The sequence below is a fragment of the Xenopus laevis genome, chromosome 3S (assembly GCF_017654675.1).
Source record: "Xenopus laevis strain J_2021 chromosome 3S, Xenopus_laevis_v10.1, whole genome shotgun sequence".
Lineage (NCBI taxonomy): Eukaryota > Metazoa > Chordata > Amphibia > Anura > Pipidae > Xenopus > Xenopus laevis.
The window spans coordinates 79738756-79764282 of record NC_054376.1 but is presented as its reverse complement, the minus strand read 5'-3'; the positions used below and the strand labels follow the sequence as shown (position 1 = coordinate 79764282).

The following is a 25527-nucleotide window of genomic DNA, read 5'->3' as shown; positions in this document are numbered from 1 at the left end:
CTGATCTTTTCTGAGCTCTCCTACTTTCTCCTGTGATCTGTTATGACCTCACAGATATGTGTACTGTTCATGCCTGATTAATTTCTATTGGACCATTGCATATTCTGTGGTCTGTAAACATTTTCCTCCAAAAATTCAGTGAAGGTACTACCTGAAGTTTTAGGGCACATGGAGGCAATTTCCTATGTTTCAGGTGACATTAAATCCTCTAGCTCAAGGGTGTCCAACCCACGCTCCGAGGGCCGCATGCAGCCCATGATGGATATGAATGCGGCCCAGCTTGAACTTCCGCCAATCCAGGAAACGTCATGTTGCAATGTCACGCCCAGAGTGCGTATGTACACGGTCGCTAATTGTGTGCATGTGTGGTTTAAATTTTACATGGGGTGTGCGGCTTTCTAGAGCAGGAAAAGTGGTTAACACGTGAGCGTTCGGTTACTTACAAAGGCAGGTAAGCATTCTACAGTGGCATCGCCCGCTATGCTAGGGATATATGCAGCACCTACTTTTGTGAGCAACTTTTTTCAAGAATGAACACACTCGGGGGGTTATTTACTAAACTCAGAATATTTGTATGAAATCGGACTTTTAAAAAATCATACATTTTTCGGAATTTATTAAACCCTGAGGATGGAAAAGTCCGAATCAGAAAAACTTTTGATTGAAGTTTGTAGCAGAAAATATTGAGATAAATTCTGACTTTTATAAATAACCCCCTAAGAGTAAAATTAGAACCAAATTATCTGATGAGCACCTTGAGAATTCACTGAGAATTGCAACTACTTCCATTGAACCAGATATTGATACGTTAGTTTCTCAAACACAATGTCAAAAATCCCACTAGGTTTATGATACCCTCTTTAACAATAAAATAAATCAAAAGTTAGCATTTGTGTGTATTTCGAGTGTGTATTTCGAGTGTGGCCCCAGAACATTTTTCTTCTTCCAATGTGGCCCAGGGAAGCCAAAAGTTTCGACACCCCTGCTCTATCTAATAAACATTCTTCATTATTTTAAACATGAAATAAAATATAAGCAGAGGGTGAAGCAACAATTTTAAAATCAAATATGCCAAAACTAAAACCATAGGTTATTAAAGTATTTTCTGAAGATCTGATCTTAAAATCAAGCCTGAGTATGAATCCTTTTTTATGAATCCGGGTTCTGTGATGCTTTCTTCAGGCTTTTACAGAATACAGAATTATTTGTGGCAGTTATTAGAAACAGTCGTCATATCCTCAGTTCAAATGCAAAGTTCTAGTCTCCATTATAGATATGCAACTCCTTTTATGCAATGAATGCATCTGAATGGACTGGTTTATAAAAATACATTCTAGAAAATATTGGCACTAAAATCTGTTATTTTGTATAAATACTGTTACAGCATGAAAAGAGAACTCTCGTATACAGTACCCTTGCTAACATATATTTAAGATACGTTACAAATGGAATATTCTTACATTATTAGACAGAATGCAACATGTAGACTTACACTTATCAGCAGCAAATGGTGCAAACCATGCACTCTTTCAACAAATGGTTTTAAATGAGTGGATGATTAAATAGTTACAAATAACGTAAACAAATAGACGCAGAACAAAAAATCCAATATAAAAATAATACTAAAAGTTCTAAATATGTACCATAAATATTTAGTGTTATTATAATAAGTTTTGAGTGTTCCAAAGTCTGTCAAACTGGTACATCCCATGCTGTATGTACAGACTGCAAAACGTCATCAAGATTTAAAAAAACGTAGTAGGATTCTGATGTCTGAGTATAGGCTCCTAAACTGTGGGGCTGGCTCCCTAGGGGTCATCATTGAGTACCAGTTTGTTTGAGGTGACAAGTGAAGGATGCTAATTTGTACTGTTAGATATTGGCAGCATTATAGCAGTGCAGTCATAGCTATAAGTATTTTGAACCTGGTAACATGTTGAGGTATTAAAATCAAACAAGCTTCTGTTGTGACAAGACTATAGGCAGATGTGTTGTCTGAAAGGTGTGTGACAGTTGCAACTCTGCTGGTTGCTTATGCAAATAAAAACAAAATAAAAACAAAATGCACATGTAGCCTGCTTTAGTGTGCTGTGAATGGCTTCGGTTTTTGAGGGTTGTAGAATATTTGATCTACAAGTGCATTGTGCAATACAGTTAATGGGTAACTATTGAAAAATATAAGCTTCTTTATACTAAATAGAATAAACATTCTGTACTTCTGAAATAATAAAGTTAACTCTTTGCTCTCCCTCTCTCATCAACCTATAAGGAGACTGATTTTGACGGACAGTTAGGTCTAATGCAGTCATATTCCTAGAAGAGTAGAGATCACTTATGATACTAATATGACCAGAAATCATGTCTCTCTACATGCAGGATTTGTGCCAAAGTCAGTTATTTTGTTACATTTTGGTTTGCGCTGGAATTTGCTATTTGAGTCATTTAAAAATCAGACACTCGACTCCTGCATGAAGAATGAAGAGAGACAGATGCCAAGAGGGAAATAGTGAAGAGTAACTTGGTTATTTTAGAAACAGGTCAGGATTTTTTAATTGATTATATTTAGAAAGTTTCTTATTTCAGCACGATGAAGCCTATTATAGGTTTTCATTTTTGCAATAGTTCCCCTTTAAGTAACATTTCCAGCTAAGTAAAAGAAGTTCGAATATTCACATTAATGTAAACAGTTTCAAGTTCCTACATTTTAAACAGTGGTTAGATCTTGTAATTCTTCTTCAGAACCTCAAGATACTGCTGGGTGGCTCTGGAGACTGGGTCTTGATCCACGTTTACCTTTCTTAAGGATCCTGCAATGGAACCTACAGGAGAAACTCTTACAGACGACCCGGTTTCTAGTTCAATGTTCGCTATTAAGAAGAAAAAAAAATAAAAGAGACCGTGAATACAGCAAAATAAAATTGTGAAGATTAACTGAGGAAGTGAAAGAGTCCTGCTCACTATTTGCAGAAATAACTTAGGGCTGGTGATGTTCTCTGGATGCCTGGTATCACAATAATTAAACTCTTTGCAGAGTTTCTGCTCTACATAATCCGTGAAGATTAAAAGAGCATAAATGATTGTGAGTGTCAGGCTACAGCTAGAGGGCAACAGTCATATAATACTTCACCTTTTTTTTCTAACCAATGAAATGATGGATGGCCATAATCACATTTTGATAGTAAGGTGTTTTGAAAGGCTATTATGTAGGATATTCATAAACAATATGTTGTACTTGATCCAAACTAAGATATAATTAATCCTTATTGGATGCAAAAACAACCTATTGGGTTTATTTCATGTTTATATGATTTTCTAGTAGCCTTAAGGTATGAAGATCCAAATTCTGTAAAGATCCGTTATCCAGAGAACCCCAGGTCCTGAGCATTCTGGATAACAGGTCCCATACCTGCACTCCCTTATCAACTGAAACACTGCAGAACACAACTTTGTAACATGAAAAAAGAAAACACAGTCAATCTCTTCTGTATTTCATAGTTGGATCCCCTCTCAAAGCCTTAGATGTATGGATGGTTTAACATTTGTTTGTGCAACTGGTTGGTGGCATGTTACTAGAAGAGTCAACCTTAGATAAGTCTTCTTGGGGCTCCCCTATGTTTGGGGTTTAACTATGATACACGTTTACCAACCAATAAGCCATACACAAATACATTTAGGGGGATATTTATCAAGGTCCAAATTTATCTCAGTATTTCTAATATCCAACTCCGAGCAACTCTGAATTCCTGAGTGGACCTTATTAATGGCGAAAAAAAAAGATAGGGTCAGGCACACTTCAGAGCTTTTTTTGCAAAAAAGACAATTTCTCTGGGTTTTTTTGAGCCGAAAACCCCAAAATCGTTGGATATCGGTACGGACATCAGCGCAGACACTGGAACCTTCCCTATTGACTTATACAGGACCTCGAGAGCTTTTAGATGCCGAGGTTTTAGATTCAGAGTTTTTAGACCATCGGACTTAAATCTAAAAAAAAATTGTAGTTTTTTTTTTGCTCCGAAAACTATGAATTATTCGAAGTTCGGATATTTGGAGCTTGATTAATAACCCCCTTAGTCTTAGTCAACCCCTGGCTTCCTTGAAACTTTGCAACGACCTAGTTGTGATACATATTTTAGATCTCTGCAGGCTTTCCTATCTCAGGGGTTGGGCCTTTGTGTATCATCTTTTATACTCCCTGATAAGTACTTTTTTTTTATATTTTATTATAAATGGTATTTTTAATTTCCTCCCTGCCAAGTCTGATAAATAATATCCTCTTGCATCATGTACTGTATATATGCTTGAGTGGTGCCATGGGTAAACGTCTACCTGCACCAAGAACGGTTTATGTCATCATTTATGTCACAGGATCAATCAGACTGACCAAAATGAAGTACTACTTTTTGTGCAGCGACATATGCAAAGTTGTGTTTTACAACAAATAGGGGTTTATTATTATTAACACTGGAGACTAACCTCGCCAGTTATGTTTCCCATAGCAACCAGCCAGATCTTTGCTTTAGTTTTCTATCTTGTAGGTGACTGAAATGTAATGGCCGATTGGTTGCTATGATCAACATCACCAGTAAAGCACAATAGAACAGAAATCATTTCAAAACAAGACACTCTCTGGGAGTCAGAAAGCTGGAATAATATGGATTCTCCAGTAATATCCCTGTTGACTTTTATAAAAATTCTGTAACCTTATGAAAAAAAATGCAAGTAAAAACTTGAAGAAACAGAGTTCTTGGTGGTGGGCTCAGAATGAGCTCAATTGTATATTACCTGCTAATAAAACAAGGGTTTCATCAAAGTTGGAAGCAGAGAGCCATGAATGAAATATTTCCCATGTATTCCCATTGTATTTAAACAGTTTATCTATCTGCTATGTGAATATGGGCTTCTGTGGCAAATAGACTTTTTCTTTTTACTGAGCAGCAGGTAGTGCTGTCACAATATTAGCAATACAACATTTTGCCAATATCTTGAACATTAGCCCCCCCCCCCAAAAAAAAGGTAAATTGCAAATGCGCTTACAGGAACGCCTTAAGCAAGTTTATATTTCTTTTGTTTTTAAGGTTTACATTTCCTTTAAATGCATACTATTCCCCTTTATTTATTCATACAGCTAAAATACACAATTACAGGTTACAAATGCACACACACCTTGGTCCAGCTCTTTTGTGATGTTTTTTTCCAACTCCTGCTGCATCTAAAAGGAGGAAATACATTCCTGATTAGTGCCAGCAATTATTACCACATGACAAGCGCAGATGTTTTGCTTTGTCAAGACCAGCTTATTCCCAGAAAGGGAAAAACATAAATGCTTAGAATAGGTTACTGCTTTTAGACATTCCATTTTAAGACATCAGACTTTGAGCCATGTTCCTACTTTTTAAAGTTTCGGAATGAATTATACTTGCCAAAATGATGACAGGTTTTGATTTTGCATTAACTTAACCCTTTAAGTGCCAGCAGAATTTCACATTTTGGTTACGCGAAATGCCAGCCGTTTTTAAGCATTTTGTGCTCTCTCACTTTAGGGGCATTTTCTGAGGGGAAACCTATAGTTTACCTAGGAAAACTATACATTGTTTTTTTCGGTAGAAACTGAGCTTTCTAAATCTGCCTGAGTTTTCATGTATTTCCACCTGTGCAAAAAAATTTATAGTGCTAAATAACAAAAAAAAATGAAAAATTACCATTTTTCATTGTATATCAATTTATACCAGAAAAATATTTCATTTTACAGATGAAAATCCAACTGATTTGGAAAGCCTTATGTCTCTCGAACGTGCCAATACCAGATATGTATAGTTTTAGGGAGATTTAGGATTTCTGTACAGCAAAAACTCCCGGCAGTATATTACTGAATTTTGAAAGCACTAAGGCAGAAAACGGCATGCTTTAGATTCCAAGGCAAAAATCCTGAAACCATAGGTTTACCCCAGAAAACCATACATTTTTGAAAAGTACACATTCTGCCGATTACAAAATGGGTAACTATGTCTCTCTACTCCCAACTACCAAACAGAAAAGCTTGTCTGAACATAGCGGTTTTTCAAAATAAAATTCAAAATTTTGAAAAATCATTTCAAAGGTTTTATTTTGCTGCTCCGCATATCCCAAACTATATTACGTACCAAGAAAAAGCACCTGAAATATGATTGCCAGGGGTCCACTGAACAGTTTGATATCCATTATGCATAGGTTTACCAAAGTATCTGGCATTTAGAGACACAAATATGAAGTTAGCGCATCCAAATTGTTCAGGACTTTACTTCAGCTACTGAGAAATCAACACATTGACTGCATTTTTTGTGGGGTAAAAACACAGAAATATATGTTTACCCCCCAAACCCATATATTTTTGGAAAGAACACATTCTACAGAATCTAAAATGGGTACCCATGCCTTTCTGCTCCAAACTACTGAGTCGCAAGGCTTTCCCAAAATTGTCGGTTTTGGTGAAATATCTGAAAATTGCCTCAAAACTTCAACTTCCCAGCACCATATCACCCATGTATCATTACGTACTAAGAAAAAGCACCCTAAATATGATTGCCAGGGTTCCTCTGAACATTTTGGTGGCCATTGTTCATAAGTTTACCAAAGTATCTGGCATTTAGAGGCCCCAAAATGAAGTTAGCGCATACAAACAGTCCCGTGAGTAACTTCATCTAATGAGAAATCAACACATTGACTGCATTTTTGTGGGGTAAAAACACAGAAATATATGTTTACCCCCCAAACCCATATATTTTTGGAAAGAACACATTCTACAGAATCTAAAATGGGTACCCATGCCTTTCTGCTCCAAACTACTGAGTCGCAAGGCTTTCCCAAAATTGTCGGTTTTGGTGAAATATCTGAAAATTGCCTCAAAACTTCAACTTCCCAGCACCATATCACCCATGTATCATTACGTACTAAGAAAAAGCACCCTAAATATGATTGCCAGGGTTCCTCTGAACATTTTGGTGGCCATTGTTCATAAGTTTACCAAAGTATCTGGCATTTAGAGGCCCCAAAATGAAGTTAGCGCATACAAACAGTCCCGTGAGTAACTTCATCTAATGAGAAATCAACACATTGACTGCATTTTTGTGGGGTAAAAACACAGAAATATATGTTTACCCCCCAAAACCCATATATTTTTGGAAAGTACACATTCTACAGAATCTAAAATGGGTACCCATGCCTTTCTGCTCCAAACTACTGAGTCGCAAGGCCTTCCCACAATTGTCGGTTTTGGTGAAATATCTGAAAATTGCCTCAAAGCTTCAACTTCTCAGCACCATATCACCCATGTATCATTACGTACTAAGAAAAAGCACCCTAAATATGATTGCCAGGGTTCCTCTGAACATTTTGGTGGCCATTGTTCATAAGTTTACCAAAGTATCTGGCATTTAGAGGCCCCAAAATGAAGTTAGCGCATACAAACAGTCCCGTGGGTAACTTCAGCTAATGAAAAATCAACACATTGACTGCATTTTTGTGGGGTAAAAACACAGAAATATATGTTTACCCCCCAAAACCCATATATTTTTGGAAAGTTCACATTCTACAGAATCTAAAATGGGTACCCATGCCTTTCTGTTCCAAACTACTGAGTCGCAAGGCTTTCCCACAATTGTCGGTTTTGGTGAAATATCTGAAAATTGCCTCAAAGCTTCAACTTCTCAGCACCATATCACCCATGTATCGTTACGCACCAAGAAAAAACACCCTAAATATGATTGCCAGGGTTCCTCCAAACAGTTTGGTGGCCATTGTTCATAGGTTTACCAAAGTATCTGGCAGTTAGAGGCCTCAAAATGAAGTTAGCGCATACAAATAGTCCTGTGGGTAACTTCATCTAATGAAAAATCAACACATTGACTGCATTTTTGTGGGGTAAAAACACAGAAATATATGTTTACCCCCAAACCCATATATTTTTGGAAAGTACACATTCTACCGAATCTAAAATGGGTACCCATGCCTTTCTGCTCCAAACTACTGAGTCGCAAGGCTTTCCCACAATTGTCGGTTTTGGTGAAATATCTGAAAATTTCCTCAAAGCTTCAACTTCTCAGCACCATATCACCCATGTATCGTTACGCACCAAAAAAAAACACCCTAAATATGATTGCCAGGGGTCCTCCAAAACAGTTTGGTGCCCACTGTGCATAGGTTTACCAAAGTATATGGCAGTTAGAGGCCCCAAAATGAAGTTAGCGCATACAAATAGTCCTGTGGGTAACTTCAGCTAATGAAAAATCAACACATTGACTGCATTTTTGTGGGGTAAAAACACAGAAATATATGTTTACCCCCCAAACCCATATATTTTTGGAAAGTACACATTCTACCGAATCTAAAATGGGTACCCATGCCTTTCTGCTCCAAACTACTGAGTCGCAAGGCTTTCCCACAATTGTCGGTTTTGGTGAAATATCTGAAAATTGCCTCAAAGCTTCAACTTCTCAGCACCATATCACCCATGTATCGTTACGCACCAAAAAAAAAACACCCTAAATATGATTGCCAGGGGTCCTCCAAACAGTTTGGTGCCCACTGTGCATAGGTTTACCAAAGTATATGGCAGTTAGAGGCCCCAAAATGAAGTTAGCGCATACAAATAGTCCTGTGGGTAACTTCAGCTAATGAAAAATCAACACATTGACTGCATTTTTGTGGGGTAAAAACACAGAAATATATGTTTACCCCCCAAACCCATATATTTTTGGAAAGTACACATTCTACCGAATCTAAAATGGGTACCCATGCCTTTCTGCTCCAAACTACTGAGTCGCAAGGCTTTCCCACAATTGTCGGTTTTGGTGAAATATCTGAAAATTGCCTCAAAGCTTCAACTTCTCAGCACCATATCACCCATGTATCGTTACGCACCAAAAAAAAACACCCTAAATATGATTGCCAGGGGTCCTCCAAACAGTTTGGTGCCCACTGTGCATAGGTTTACCAAAGTATATGGCAGTTAGAGGCCCCAAAATGAAGTTAGCGCATACAAATAGTCCTGTGGGTAACTTCAGCTAATGAAAAATCAACACATTGACTGCATTTTTGTGGGGTAAAAACACAGAAATATATGTTTACCCCCCAAACCCATATATTTTTGGAAAGTACACATTCTACCGAATCTAAAATGGGTACCCATGCCTTTCTGCTCCAAACTACTGAGTCGCAAGGCTTTCCCACAATTGTCGGTTTTGGTGAAATATCTGAAAATTGCCTCAAAGCTTCAACTTCTCAGCACCATATCACCCACGTATCGTTACGCACCAAAAAAAAACACCCTAAATATGATTGCCAGGGGTCTTCCAAACAGTTTGGTGCCCACTGTGCATAGGTTTACCAAAGTATATGGCAGTTAGAGGCCCCAAAATGAAGTTAGCGCATACAAATAGTCCTGTGGGTAACTTCAGCTAATGAAAAATCAACACATTGACTGCATTTTTGTGGGGTAAAAACACAGAAATATATGTTTACCCCCCAAACCCATATATTTTTGGAAAGTACACATTATACAGAATCTAAAATGGGTACCCATGCCTTTCTGCCCCAAACTACTGAGTCGCAAGGCTTTGCCAAATTTGGCGGTTTTGGTAAAATATTTTGAAAATTGCCTCAAAGCTTCAACTTTCCAGCATCGTATTGTCCATGTATCATTACCAGCATAAAGCATCCTAAATATAAACATAGGGGTCTACTAAACAGTTTGATGCCCAATGTGCATAGATATACCAAACTATGTGGGGCACAGAGACCCCCAAATGACAATATGTATAGACATTTTCACGGCTGACGCGCTGGCTGCTGCAATATAACCACCCGGTGTGTGTATTATGCGACATTAGACCACCTAACAGTACAGAGACCCCAGAAAACCATATATTTTCAGAAAGTACACATTCTGACGAATCCAATATGGGTAAATATGTGTTCCTACTGCAAACTGTCAAACTGCAAAGCAATGCTGAACGTAACGGTTTTTATCAAATTTCTGAAAATCGTCACAAAGCTTGAATTTTACCCCATTATATGCCCCACATTTCGTAACTTATCAGCATAAAACATCCTGAATATGAACGCCAGGGGTCTACTGAACACTTTGATGCCCAATATGCATAGATATACCAAACTATGTGGCGCACAGAGACCCCCAAATGACAATAGTGTATATACATTTTCACGGCTGACGCACGCTGGCTGCTGCAATATAAGCACCCGGTGTGTGTAATATGCGACATTAGACCCCCCTAACAGTACAGAGACCCCAGAAAACCATATATTTTCAGAAAGTACACATTCTGACGAATCCAAAATGGGTAAATATGTGTTCCTACTGCAAAACTGTCAAACTGCAAAGCAATGCTGAACGTAACAGTTTTTATCAAATTTCTGAAAATCGTCACAAAGCTTGAAATTTATCCCATTATATGCCCCACATTTCGTAACTTATCAGCATAAAACATCCTAAATATGAGCGCCAGGGGTCTACTGAACACTTTGATGCCCAAAATGCATAGATATACCAAACTATGTGGCGCACAGAGACCCACAAATGACAATATGTATAGACATTTTCACGGCTGACACGCTGGCTGCAGCAATATAACCACCCGGTGTGTGTGTATTATGCGACATTAGACCACCTAACAGTACAGAGACCCCAGAAAACCATATATTTTCAGAAAGTACACATTCTGACGAATCCAATATGGGTAAATAAGTGTTTCTACTGCAAACTGCCAAACTGCAAAGCAATGCTGAACATAACGGTTTTTATCAAATTTCTGAAAATCGTCACAAAGCTTGAATTTTACCCCATTATATGCCCCACATTTCGTAACTTATCAGCATAAAACATCCTGAATATGAACGCCAGGGGTCTACTGAACACTTTGATGCCCAATATGCATAGATATACCAAACTATGTGGCGCACAGAGACCCCCAAATGACAATAGTGTATACATTTTCACGGCTGACGCGCGCTGGCTGCTGCAATATAAGCACCCGGTGTGTCTAATATGCGACATTAGACCCCCCTAACAGTACAGAGACCCCAGAAAACCATATATTTTCGGAAAGTACACATTCTGACGAATCCAATATGGGTAAATATGTGTTCCTACTGCATACTGTCAAACTGCAAAGCAATGCTGAACGTAACGGTTTTTATCAAATTTCTGAAAATCGTCACAAAGCTTGAATTTTACCCCATTATATGCCCCACATTTCGTAACTTATCAGCATAAAACATCCTGAATATGAACGCCAGGGGTCTACTAAACACTTTGATGCCCAATATGCATAGATATACCAAACTATGTGGCGCACAGAGACCCCCAAATGACAATAGTGTATACATTTTCACGGCTGATGCGCGCTGGCTGCTGCAATACAAGCACCTGGTGTGTGTAATATGCGACATTAGACCCCCCTAACAGTACAGAGACCCCAGAAAACCATATATTTTCAGAAAGTACACATTTTGACGAATCCAATATGGGTAAATATGTGTTCCTACTGCAAACTGTCAAACTGCAAAGCAATGCTGAACGTAACGGTTTTTATCAAATTTCTGAACATCGTCACAAAGCTTGAATTTTACCCCATTATATGCCCCACATTTCGTAACTTATCAGCATAAAACATCCTAAATATGAGCGCATGGGGTCTACTGAACACTTTGATGCCCAATATGCATAGATATACCAAACTATGTGGCGCACAGAGACCCCCAAATGACAATATGTATAGACATTTTCACGGCTGACGCGCTGGCTGCTGCAATATAACCACCCAGTGTGTGTATTATGCGACATTAGACCACCTAACAGCACAGAGACCCCAGAAAACCATATATTTTCAGAAAGTACACATTTTGACGAATCCAATATGGGTAAATAAGTGTTTCTACTGCAAACTGCCAAACTGCAAAGCAATGCTGAACATAACGGTTTTTATCAAATTTCTGAAAATCGTCACAAAGCTTGAATTCTACCCCATTATATGCCCCACATTTCGTAGCTTATCAGCATAAAACATCCTAAATATGAGCGCCAGGGGTCTACTGAACACTTTGATGCCCAATATGCATAGATATACCAAACTATGTTGCGCACAGAGACCCCCAAATGACAATATGTATAGACATTTTCACAGCTGACGCGCTGGCTGCTGCAATATAAGCACCTGGTGTGTGTATTATGCGACATTAGACCCCCCTAACAGTACAGAGACCCCAGAAAACCATATATTTTCAGAAAGTACACATTCTGACGAATCCAAAATGGGTAAATAAGTGTTTCTACAGCAAACTGCCAAACTGCAAAGCAATGCTGAACATAACGGTTTTTATCAAATTTCTGAAAATCGTCACAAAGCTTGAATTTTACCCCATTATGTGCCCCACATTTCGTAACGTATCAGCATAAAACATCCTAAATATGAATGACAGGGGTCTACTGAACACTTTGATGCCCAATATGCATAGATATACCAAACTATGTGGCGCACAGAGACCCCCAAATGGATATATAGTAGATAAAATTTACATAGGCAAAACAAAATAACACAGAACAGTGTGAAATGCAAATAAATCACCAAAAACTAATAAAACCACAAAAATCAATGCTTTTTTTTTTCACACTAGTGTAATCGGCCACCAGAATTACCGTTTGAATATTTTAGCTGGGCCAAATCGATTATACGGGCAGAAACAAGTGAACAACACAAATGCAGAGCTGAAAATGCAATAAAATGGCTAAAAATTCAATAAAATGGCTAAAAATGCACCAAAATACCCAAAATTGCAATATAACCACCAAAATAACATACAAAAGCTATTGCACAGTACGGTTAGCGAATACGCTATTCGGAACGGCAATAAAACATTTTTTTTAGCCCAAAAAGAGACGATGCGATAAGAAAAAAAAAAAAAAAAGCCACAAAGCCATATATGTACATATGCGTGTGCACAACGGGTAAATTGCATGTTATTTGCGCATGTGCGCGTGTGCAAGTGTACATGGGTGCTGTGAGTGTGTGTGACCCCCCAATCCCCAAAAATCTATGTGTGAGTGTGTGTAAGTGTGAATGTAAGTGTATATTACTGTAATAAGTGTGTGTTGGTGTGTTTGTGTGTTTTTGTGTGTGTAAATGTTACACTTACCTGGGGTAGATGCTGCAGATCGATCAGAAAGGGTCCCACGCAGCAGATCTCCAGCTCCAACGATCATCAGCCATGTGGGGGCGGAGCTGGGCGGAAGTGCGGCGCAGGCAGCAGCAGGACGCATAGGAAACGCGTCCCTGCTGCTGCTTTGGGGCCCCTGGGCGATCGCGCCCCAGGGGCCACACGATCCCCTGCTCTGCTCGTTGTCTAGGGGCAGGGGATCGTGAAGGAGCGGAGCGAGCGGCTCTAACAGCCGCTCCTCCGCTCGCAAACCCGGAATTGCTGCAGAACGTAGAATCTACGATCTGTGGCACTTTGGTCCTTTGATCCACAGAACGTAGATTCTACGTTCTGTGGCACTTAAAGGGTTAAAAGGGCAAATTCTGTCTCGTAAAAACCTTCAGCTCTGCAAAGCTATAGTATTATTTTTACTTTGTATTACTGTTTTTTAATTCAGGACCTCTACTCTCCATTTCCCAGTTTGTTATTTAAACCATTGTCTAGTAGTTACTGGGGTAAATTACAACCGGATATCTGATAAATTTACAATCTGGAGAACTGATAAACTAAAAAGAAAAAAAAAAGCTAAATAATTCATAAAAAACACCAAATTTGGTAGCGGATTGAAGGTTTAATAAAAGACATTAATTTTTAAATTAAAGGGGAACTTTTGCGTAAATTAAAATTTAATATAAGCTTCATCATACTGAAATAAGAAGTTTTCTAAATATAATCAATTCACTTTTTCTCTCTCAGCATCTGTTTCTCTTCATTCTGTTTTCATTTAGGAGTTTGGTGTCAGATAATCATTGACAGTTAGATCCAATATATCTTTTAGGGGGGTGCTCCTTTTGCCAAGAATCACCAGACATCATGGGGCAAATTCACTAAGATGCGAAGTTGCGCCAGGCGCAACTTCGCCGCACTTCGCCAGGCGTAGTTTCGCCAGGGCTCCGCAAATTCACTAAAATCCGAAGTTGCGCACAGGGGTAGCGTAAGGTTGCGGAGTTGCGCTAGCGTTGATTCGCTATATAAAGCGAAGTTGCGCTAGCGAAGGCTAATTTGCATACGGCGCGAAATTCAAATTTCAATGGAGGAATACGTATCAGCACTACAAATGCCTAGAAAACCTTCAAATCAGCAAATAAAAATTTTATTTTGCCCTACACATGTGCCCACTGTCTAGGTAAGTTGCCATGAGTCAGGAAATGTAGGGGGGAGGAAGGGGAGCCCCAAAATTTTTTCGATCTTTTTCAGCCTATCACCCATCATGTAGAAAACACGCCAGCGTTTTTTGGGACTTAGAAAAAAAATTGACTTTTTTTTAAACAATCCGTATCTACTCTATTGCGCTTCGCCAGGTCTGAGGTGGCGAAGGAAGTCTAGCGTAAAAGGTAGCGTTCAGAACACTGCGCAAGTTAGTGAATTTGCGTAGTTTCGCCGCTAGCGAAGATTCGCCTGGCGTAAGGTTGCGAAGTAACACTAGCAAAACTACGCCAGCGTTCGTTAGTGAATTTGCGCAGTAGCGAAAATGCCAAACGCTATCGAATTAACGCTAGCGTTCGGCGCTTCGCGGCTTAGTGAATTTGCCCACATGTCTCTCTACATGCAGAATTTGTGCAAAAGGCAGTTATTTTGTTAGATTTGGTTTGTACTGGAATCAGTTATTTGAGTGAGCTCTAATACATCAGCTAGGAAAGGAAACCCCCCTATAAGATATATTGGATCTAATTGTCAATGAATATCTGACCCAACTAATGAATGACAGAATGAAGAGAAACAGATGTTGAGAGGGATAGTGAAGATAAACTTGATTATTTCCGAAACAATGCAGAATGTAACTGATTGTATTTAGAAAGTTTCTTATTTCAGTATGACAAAACTCTTTTATTGAGAATGTGTTCTTTCCATATTTGGCCTTGAAATACAAAGTATACTTCTGACCTTATATGCAGTACATGTTTCTTACCTTATTAACATAGGACTCCACTCTATTTGTATTTATTCCATTGGCTGTTGAACTAAGAAAGCTTCCACCAAGTCTGAAACCACTGTTAGAGAGATTGCCAAAAGGGCTGGCATCTGCAACAGGGCTCGTGGCAAGGCTGCCATTCATAAAACTGCTGGCTATCAATGATTTGGTTCTTTGACGCTCCGTTAGAAGCTTAGCATTGGCATCTGCAAGCCTTTCGTTAGCTCTATGGATTTAGGAAGATAATTTAGTTAGCACTGGGTGCAACAAAGACTACCAATGTCAAAACAACTTAATTTCACTTGCCATATAAATTAGTGTAAATGTGAAACCCCTAATATGCAGAGCTGTGGAATATGCTGTGCTTTATAAAGACTTGCTAATCTTTGCAAAACCTTTTCCATGTGAACCCGAAGAACAAATGCAATACAAATGTTTTGATCTAACAAAGCAGAGACAGGGAACAGGGGGAAATGTGTATAAAAGTATTTTAAAATGTTGTCTATATTTTCCTTTATCCAGGTATCCATAATATATCTAGTGATATGTCTATTATGTGTGTGTGTATATATATATATATATATATATATATATATATATATATATATATATATATATATATATATATATATATATATATATATATATATATATATATATATATATATATATATATATATATACATATATATATATATATATATATATACATATATATATATATACATATATATATATACATATATACATATACACACAGAGCTTATATATGTAGAACGTGCCATGTGGTAAGAGCGACAGAAAGAAATACATTGCTGGGAAACTGATGGGTAATGTTAGAATGACACTATGTGAATGTACCATAGGTTCAACAATGTCTGCCATCAAACCATCCATTACTTCAATGAATTGGAAATGAAAGAAAGGAAAAGTAATTAGTTCAGTTATATAGATAATAGCTGGGACAAAATCCCAAAAACAGGACATATAGGACTTCTCTGAGCACAAACACTAACAACATTATCAAGCTCACTTGGGAAGATATACTCGACAACAAACTGCCAATTTGTACTGTGCATTATACATTGTAGGATGGAAGATATACTGTACTTTCCAAAAGGCTACACAGGTTAAAAAAAAAAAAAAAAAACAACAACACATTTTGCTCAAAGAGTGAAAAAACAAATAAACTAATGTGACAGAACATTTCTCTACATCACCAGACTGAACAACCAACACTAATTTTAAGAACAAGGGATGAAAATCATGTCAGCAGCTTTAAACCCTTAATGGAGAATTCAACCTGTTATAAAAAAAAAACCCTCTCCCCTACCCTGGGAAGACCCTCCTCCCCCAGCCTACCTGCCCCCCCCCCGGGCAAATGCCCCTAATTTTTTACTCACCCCTCCTTGCAGATTCTGGCTTCAGAGTTCACGACAGCCATATTCTTTCTTCTGTCTTTTTCTAAAGTTTGGTCACATGTGCAGTTGGAGTAAATCTCCAGTCCTGAACCACTGCGCATGCGCCGAAAGTCACAAACATTTCCGGAAAAAAAATTCAGAAATTTCCGTGACTTTTGGCTCATGCGCAGTGGTTCCGATCGGGAATCTACTCCAACTGCGCATGCACCGAAAGTGCCGTCAAGACATGAAGATTAACGGAGAAGAAGAAGATGGCTGCTGTGAACTCCGAGGCCAGAATCTGCACTGAGGGGTGAGTAAAAAATTAGGGGCATTTGCCCTGGGGGAGGGGGGTCTACCCAGGGTAGGGGAGAGGGTTTTTTTTATTACAGGTTGAATTCTCCTTTAAAGGGGTAGTTCACCTTTATGTTAACTTTTGGTATGTTCTAGAATGGCCTATTCTGAGCAAATTTACAATTGGCCTTCAGTATTTATCTTTTATAGTTTTGAATTATTTGCCTTCTTCTGACTTTTTCCAGCTTTCAAATGGGGGTCACTGATCCATATAAAAACAAGTGCTCTGTAAGGCTACACGTTTATTGTTATAACTACTTCTTATTACTCATTTTCTATTTAGTCATATTCTAGTCTCTTTTTCTAATCAATGCATGGTTACTAGGGTGATTTGGACCCATTTTTCTATTTGGTCATATTCTAGTCTCTTTTTCTAATCAATGCATGGTTGCTAGGGTGATTTGGACCCTAGCAATCAGAAATTGTAAACTGGAGAGCTGCCAAATAAAAAGCTAAAAAACCCAAAATCCACAAATAATAAAAACCAACTGCAAATTGTCTCAGAATATCAATCTCTGCATCAAACTAAAAATTAATCAAAAGGTGAACAGTCCCTTAAAAGTGCCACAGATCATAGAAAACGATGTGTTGATAAAATGTTCAACGTGCCACAAATTGTAGATTGTATGAGCTGTAGCACTTCATGGCAGGAGAGCAGCTTTTAAAGTTGTTACTTTATTGATTCTTCATTAGTCAGCCCCTAAACAATAGAGCAGAAGCAGTGACATTGGATAGCAGCCCCACCTCATGGAATTTTACTATATTGGATTATGGTAACTTTAAAACCATTTTAATAAATGGAACAGGGATTGGATTATGGTAATTGCACTCAAAAATGTGCCCACCAGGCTGCAGGAACATACGTTTACTGGATAACCCCCTCAAAGCAGGCAGATAATTGGTATTATCATCATATGTTTCAGGACAAATGTTTCTGTTGAACTGTATGAGAATCATGTTGTCTGTGTGCATGTGATGTGTATTTCTGCATTGCAATGAAGGCCAGTGTGTTTCTGCATGAAAAGGTTGCCAAGTTTATAGAAGTTTGAGAATAATGCTGTCAATGTACAGTATATATGCATTAGTTGGTTTCTACATTTAATAATAGACAACTGGTTGCATATTTTGCAGATGCAGTTACCATATTTCTTAGCATTAATGTTGCACTATTATAGCACATATACACACACATTTATATACTGTATATATTGCACTGCATCAACAATGTAAATAAGTCAAAGCAGGAAAAGAAAGTGGACAGGGTGTTGCTGATCTTTTGCACATCATTCTCCTTTCACTATTGTGTTCTTTTAGCCACTATTTTTCTAAGGTGAGAAGCATTGGAATGGGCGTGTGTATGTCATCATGTGGCAAAGGGAGAAATGATAATATTTGCCGCTCACATGCTGAGAGACAATGAATGGCTCATCTCTGCCTCTAATCATGTGGTTTAAAACTGGAAAACTTTTATTCACAATATATCTGAAACGTTACAGCCACATTTCTGATTTTTGTTCGATTTGTTCTATTGAAAGTACTGTTTCTATTTTTGCTGATGATGCTAAATCGTGCAGAACTATACGTTCCATGCAGGATGCTGCCACTTTGCAGAGTGATTTGACTACATTTTAAAAACTGGGGAGAAAATGAGGTTCAGTGTTGATAAATGCAAGGTTATGAACTTTGGTAGAAATAATATAAATGCGAAATGAGAAGGATTTGGGTATTTCTTTAGATAACAAGTTGTCTAATTTCAGGCAATGTTACTCGGTGGCTACTGTCTTGCATAAAAAGGGAATTTTTAACATTATTATGCCTCTCTATAGGTCTCTGGTAAGGACTCCCCTTGTGTTTGCAGTGCAGTTTTGGGCTCCAATCCTTAAGGAGGCTATAAATAAATTGGAGAGAGTGCAAAGACATGCAACTTTACTGGTTAAAGGGATGGATGATTTACATTATGAGGGTAGACTGTCAAGGTTGGGGTTGTGTCTCTGTAAAAAAAGATGCTTGCAAGGGGACATGATTACTCTTTAAAAGTACATTAGAGGGCATTATAAACAAATAACAGGGGACTTTTTCACCCATAAAGAGGGTCACTGTACCAGAGGCCACCCCTTCAGACTAGAAGAAAAGAACTTTCATTTAAAGCAATGTAGGTGGTTCGTCACAGTCAGGACAGTGAGTTTGTGGAATGCACTGCCGGGTGATGTTGTGATGGCTGATTCAGTTAATGCCTTTAAGAATGACTTGGATGATTTCTTGGACAGACATAATATCAAAGGCTATTGTGATACTAAACTCTATAGTTAGTATAGATATGGGTATATAGAATTTATGTGAAAGTAGGGAGGGGTGTGTGTATGGATATTGGGTTTCATTTGGAGGGGTTGAACGTGATGGACTTTGTTCTTTTTTTCAACCCGATCTAACTATGTAACTATTATTTCATTTTACCATTCATACCACCTGATCACACAACTCTTACCTACAGAGGTGGAAGATGCAGCCATTTGCTTTGTAGCTTTTGCTTTAAATTTTGTTGAGTGTGTTCACAGTCTATAAACAATAACTTCTAAATAACTTTCTGCTCCAGTATATTTTCACATACCTTTCTAGTTTTACTGCCAAAGAATTCCTATTTTTTAGTTCTTCATTGTACAACTCCTTGAATCGATCAAGTTCTGTTTGAGTGGACTCTTTCTGGAGCATGCTTTCATGCTGTATATGTTTTATTTTATGGAGTTCAGACTCTAGCTCTTGAATCCTATGCTCCATTTGATTTCTTACCGAAGAATCATTTGCAGCTCTTATTTGGTCCAGTGTCTCTTGTGAAGTGGCCTGTGACTGAAAACAGTAACAATAGTTTTAGGTCAGATAATATGTAATACATTTAACATACATTTAATTTGACATATACTGCTTACATTATACTTCCCACCAATCAATCTTCTCCAAAGCAGCAGTGTCAACTCACCTTGGTCCGTAGAATCCCCAACCTCTCAAAATGCCAATATATGAAGTTTCTGAAATCTTAGTTTTCTAGATAGTTCCCCCCCCCCTAAATATAGGGTACCAGATCATAAAGGAGCAAAAAGCCTGCTCCTTTAAAAAGTCTTTTTGTTTGTTATAGGTGAACATATTCTTAGAATTTGCTTTTTCTTACAATTTTTGCTTATCATTTTTAGTGGGATTCTGTTTGTCTATTCTGCCTCTTTTAGGGCCAACAACTAAAAACACTATGAATTAAAGATAATGAGGAGAGCAATCCAGAAGCAGATTTCCAGCTAAAAAGTGATTTATTCCAGACTACAAAACACACAACATGTTTCAGGCCTCACACACCCTTTATCAAGTGATAAGCTTGATAAAGGGCGTGTGAGGCCCGAAACATGTCTAAGAGGATAGAAACACCACAGCATTTAAAACCTTGGCAGTCCGCTGAAGTATCCCGTTTTGGAACTAAAAATAATACTTGCTTGTTAGGCAAAAAAACACCCAAATTAATTGTAGGGCTCTAATTTTATTCCTCTTATTTTAATTATTTATATTTCTGTTCTGTCCCTCTGCTATATTTATGTTTAATTCTGATTTCCTTACTTCTGCCTAATTGCTATGGTAAATAAGCCCTAGCAACCAGACACCTGTAAATGTTCCAAGCCTCATGATATACAAAAATAAATAAAAAAGCACAATAATAAAAAAGGAAGACCAAACTGATATTGTCCTAGAATGAACAGATAGTATGATTAAGACAGTGGACAACTGATAAAACAAAAAAAAAAATTACTAAATAAAAGACTAATACCTGAAGAAACAGATTAACTTCTTCTAATTTCTGTCTTAATTCTTGCCTTCCTCTTTCTTCTATTTCTCGCTTATGCTTTTCAATAAGACTTTGATCCACCTTGTTTATCTCTATCTGCCGCTTTAAATTAGTTACTTCATCTTCTAGTTGCCTTTTGCCCTTTTCTAGGTGTTCCTGACTCTTGTGAAATATCTTCAGTGATGATAACTGCCGTTGTAGATCTCGATTTGCAGACTCCAGCTGCTTATAATTTGAGGATTCATTTTCCAGACGAAAAGAAAGTTCATGGATCTGTGGAAAGAATAGGTTTAACTGTATAAGAAAAGGTTTAACTGTGCAAGAAGGTGTTGTCAACAAAAACTTTCCTTCTTAATTACAATAATTTATGTTATATTTATAGGAATTTAACAGAGCAGTATAGTTCACATTGTAGGCCCAATATTCAAAATTTCATATATTCAGCAGCTACCGTAAGTTAATTTTTTTTAAGAAGAAATCTGTGTTGCACATTTATTCAAGACAATTTGACAACAATGTAATAGAAAATTATTTCAATAAGGCTTGAATAAGGCTTTGAATATGACAATTCAAATGTGCCAATGTCTTTCATCCTTTCCTGTTCACTATGAGATTTATTATACAAACTGGACTGCCAATTAGATGCAATGAATATGTACACACATTTGATTATTTACATAATGTTATTCGACATAGGATTCCTATATGTACAGTTTTATTTATTAAGCTCAAAAAAATTGTAGCCTTATGGTAACTTTTTACTGCTGAGCTAGAAGACTGTTGAAAATGCAAGACCTTTTCTTTTAACTTCATGATGTCGCTCTCTTTTTCAAAGTGTGTGCTCTTGAACCCATCTTGAGAACTATGTTGAAAGCCACCAGATTCAAGTTCTTTTATTTTCTTTTTTGCCATTTTCAGGAGTTTTTTCAGTCTACAAAGGAAAGAAATATATATACATATAAAAAAATAAAGATAATTTCCTAAGCAACGGTTAACAAAGAACTGTCAAATGTGTGTAATTCTGCATTTTTGTCTGTTCTATCTAACCCTTTTTTATTCCTGATAACAAGATTAGACAACAGTGAGATTATATTGTTATTATGTCAAACGAATACAGAACTTCTAGTTCTGAGGGAGAACTTGGATAAAAGAATACGCAGGCTGAGGGGAGATCAGCTCCGTGCCCCTGTTCCATTCATCTAAGCCCCTTTAATTAAACGCAGCAGAGCGCAAAAGATGCCTGCTTTTGCGTATTTGGGCTGACCTTCGCTTCCACTCCCCTGCATGTGAGCGCACACAGCCAGATCGAATAAAAATCAATTGAACCATACCTTAAGTCTACTTAAAAAAATATTTAAACATTAAATAAAACCAACAGGACTGTTTTGCCTCCAATAAGGATACATACTATCTTAGTTAGGATCAAGTAGAAGGAACTTTTTTTTATTACATAGAACATATCCCATACCTGTATATGTGAAATGAAAGTGCATACTTACAACTAAAAATAAGCATGATGTATGATTTTATATTACCCCAGAAATGTTTCAGTTTAAATTAAATTACCCAGCAATTTCTTTTTGTAAGTCTGTATTTCTCTTCATTTCCTGGTCAAACCGTGCCTCCATTGATCGCTTGTGTTCCATTAACTTTTTAACTTTCTTTTTTTCACTTTCAACCTTGGAAAAAAATTGTGGGTGTTTATTTGTGGTGGGGAATAGCCATCTTTTTACTGCTGCACAAGATAGCAATGTGTGTGTGTGTGTGTGTGTGTGCACACTAAATAATATAATAATGTAATAATATACATCATAATTTTTTCTAGGGTTTGGGAGGAAAGCAGTATGCCCAAAGAAAAAACACAAAGCACAGGGAAAATATATTTGCACAGTGCCCTGGTTAAGTCCTTCTCAATGCAGTAAATTAGCAATACTAGCTACTGTGCTACCATGTTGTAGCAATGGAATGTTATATACACATAATAAAATGTGTTTGCATTCTTTAAGAGGAATGTCTGCAAAACTATGTGGAAAATACATATAAATAGTAAATATTTCCCAGTGTTATTATTAAATAAACATCACAAAGCCATTGCATTTACAAAACACAAAGAGGTAGCAGTATGATATTTACTTGGTCTGTAAACTTTGCTTTTTCTTGTTCAAGTTCTGCCAAGCGGATTCCTAAACGCGATCTTGACTTTAGTTCTTCTTCCCACAAGTTATGCGAGTCCTGTGCAGTTTGAGACAATGCTGTTTGCTTATGCACCTTAATCACAAGGATAACACTGTCATACAGATGTATTTGTTTAAACAACACATTCATATTAGCGTAAATACAAATACATTTAAAAAAGAAAAAAAAGCTGGGTTTTCTAAAATTACATTTATTTAAATTGATTATAATTGATAATTATTTTTTTTAATTTTCTTATTGTCTAACCTTAATCTGTTTGGTGTTTAAAGGGGTTGTTCACCTTCAAAACACTTTTTTCAGTTCAGTTGTTTTCAGATTGTTCCCCAGAAATAAAAACTTTTTTCAATTACTTTCCATTAATTATTTTTTACTGTTTTTCCAAAATCTAAGTTTAATGTCCCTGTCTCTGGTGTTTCAGTCTGGCAGCTCAGTAATTCAGGTGCAGACTCTAAACTGTTACAATTTTGCAACATTTAGTTGATACATTTCTCAGCAGCATCTCTGTAGTATTAGCAACTAATGTATCAATTCCAACAGTTGCCTGTAATGAAACCCAGGGCTTCTGCTCAGCAGGGACAAAGATAAGAAATCAACTAAATGTATCAATTTAGAACGGTTTACACAGGGTCGACGACTCCCGTCCAACAGCTGCTTTAAAAGGTGAAAAATGACACTTTACACTTCAATATTAGAAAAACGGTCAAACAGAATATAGAAAGTAATTGGAAAAAGTAATTATTTCTGGTGATCTACCTGAAAACAACTAGTTGTTTGAAGGTGAACAACCCCTTTAAGATTGGTTGCCAGTTGCCCTAAGCAACACAGGGTTTTTCTATCTCATTGTATTATTCCGTTATGTTTAAATGGATAAAATACCACAGTACAATACATTTAGGTGCATTTCAGATGAAGCTGCAAAAGTGGTTTACAAATACTCTGATACTAATGCACTTTGACAAGCAAATGCCTTCTGATTTCTCCAATTTGTTTAAAGGGATCCTGTCATTGGAAAACATGTTTTTTTCAAAACGCATGAGTTAATAGTGCTACTCTAGCAGAATTCTGCACTGAAATCCATTTCTCAAAAGAGCAAACAGATTTTTGTATATTCAATTTTGAAATCTGACATGGGGCTAGACATTTTGTCAATTTCCCAGCTGCCCTCAGACATGTGACTTGTGCCTGCACTTTAGGAGAGAATAGGGGGAAAAAGGGAGGGGGGTGATATCACTCTAACTTGCAGTACAGCAGTAAAGAGTGATTGAAGTTTATCAGAGCACAAGTCACATGACTTGGGGCAGCTGAGAAATTGACAATATGTCTAGCCCCATGTCAGATTTCAAAACTGAATATAAAAAAATCTGTTTGCTCTTTTGAGAAATGGATTTCAGTGCAGAATTCTGCTGGAGCAGCACTATTAACTGATGCATTTTGAAAAAAAAATGTTTTCCCATGACAGTATCCCTTTAAGGGTAGTCAAGAAAATGGATTAACCATCCATTTTGATAATATAATAAACAGCAGGCTCTTTTAATCTGTTTTCAGTCAGGAAACATCCTGCAGAAGCTGGGTGGAAAAGAAAAGCCTATAGTGCTAGTACAGCACTGGATTATTTTTTGTGGTGAGTATATTTAATTTTTATTTTTAGACTAAGCCTGTTATATTATAGTGCTTGTTTTGTACATGTCAGTGGTTTGGCTGCCTGCATAGGAAAGACAGCTAACTCCACAAAATAGGTGGTTCCTTCCTCTGCAAGAAAAAGGGGAGGGGCAGAAAATAAACCCCTACACAAATGAGATTGTTACACCTAGGAAGTGCAATGGGAGAAAAAAAATGACCCAATCCCCCAAAATGTTGGTTAAAAGCCATGGCATTTTCAAGTAAATAAATGTGGAAAAACTTTTACCTGATGGTTTAACTTCTCTTCTAAACCCATTTTTGAGGACTGTAAAGACACTACTAATTCTTCCAATTTATGACGTATCTGTGAAATGTAAAATAAGAAAGTAACATTTACTTCAGGCAAAAGGAAGTCTCAATATTTTTGAAGGGAATGTAATTTGAATCCGATTCAAATTTGATTTTCGAGATTTAGCATACTCTGACCCTTTAAGAACTCGAATTTGACTATTCGCCACCGAAAACCTGCTGAATTGTTGTTTAAGTCAGTGGGAGATGTCTAGGAATCAATTTTGAGTTGTTTGCAGCCTTCCTGACATTCAAGTTTTTCTCATAGACAAAACTTGAATCAAGTCGATTCCATTTATCAGAGTTTAAACTTTTTTTTTAATAAACAAATTTTGGTAGTTTAGGGGAGTTTTAAAAACTCATGAAAGATGAATTCGAAATTCCACCTTTGATAAATGTGCCTCTAAGAGGTCTGTTTATGACGCCTCAAATTTGAAGCCTTGAGTTTTTAATTGGGAAAAATTTAAATCTGAATATACTCCAGCTGAAACCTGTCAAAATCATGTAAAAGTCAAAGGGCAGATGGTTCCTTTAACAATTGGACATGTTTTTTGCCTTCATGATTGACGAAAGTTTTGGGTTGTTTGACGCTGGGTTTCATTTGATATTCTGAATATTTCAAGTTTTTG

The 25527-nt window shown here is 37.2% G+C and overlaps 1 protein-coding gene across 7 annotated transcripts in view; it reads right to left on the bottom strand.

Moving 5' to 3' along the window:
- Positions 1-1341: 1341 nt before the first annotated feature.
- Positions 1342-25527, bottom strand: part of LOC108713105 (ankyrin repeat domain-containing protein 26) — a 70575-nt gene continuing 46389 nt past the window's right edge. For 5 of the 7 annotated variants that reach the window (XM_018255861.2, XM_018255862.2, XM_018255864.2 and 2 more), the window contains 9 exons: positions 24837-24914; positions 22868-23002; positions 22301-22413; positions 21530-21665; positions 20717-21007; positions 19520-19755; positions 15155-15383; positions 5164-5209; positions 1342-2867 (listed from right to left, as the gene is read on the bottom strand). In XM_018255861.2, coding sequence (XP_018111350.1) covers positions 2716-2867; positions 5164-5209; positions 15155-15383; positions 19520-19755; positions 20717-21007; positions 21530-21665; positions 22301-22413; positions 22868-23002; positions 24837-24914 — 1416 coding nt within the window. In that variant the 3' untranslated portion in view covers positions 1342-2715. Of the gene's footprint in view, positions 2868-5163; positions 5210-15154; positions 15384-19519; positions 19756-20716; positions 21008-21529; positions 21666-22300; positions 22414-22867; positions 23003-24836; positions 24915-25527 lie in introns of those variants that run through there. The other 2 variants (XM_041588533.1, XM_018255863.2) reach the window with 2 other exon arrangements.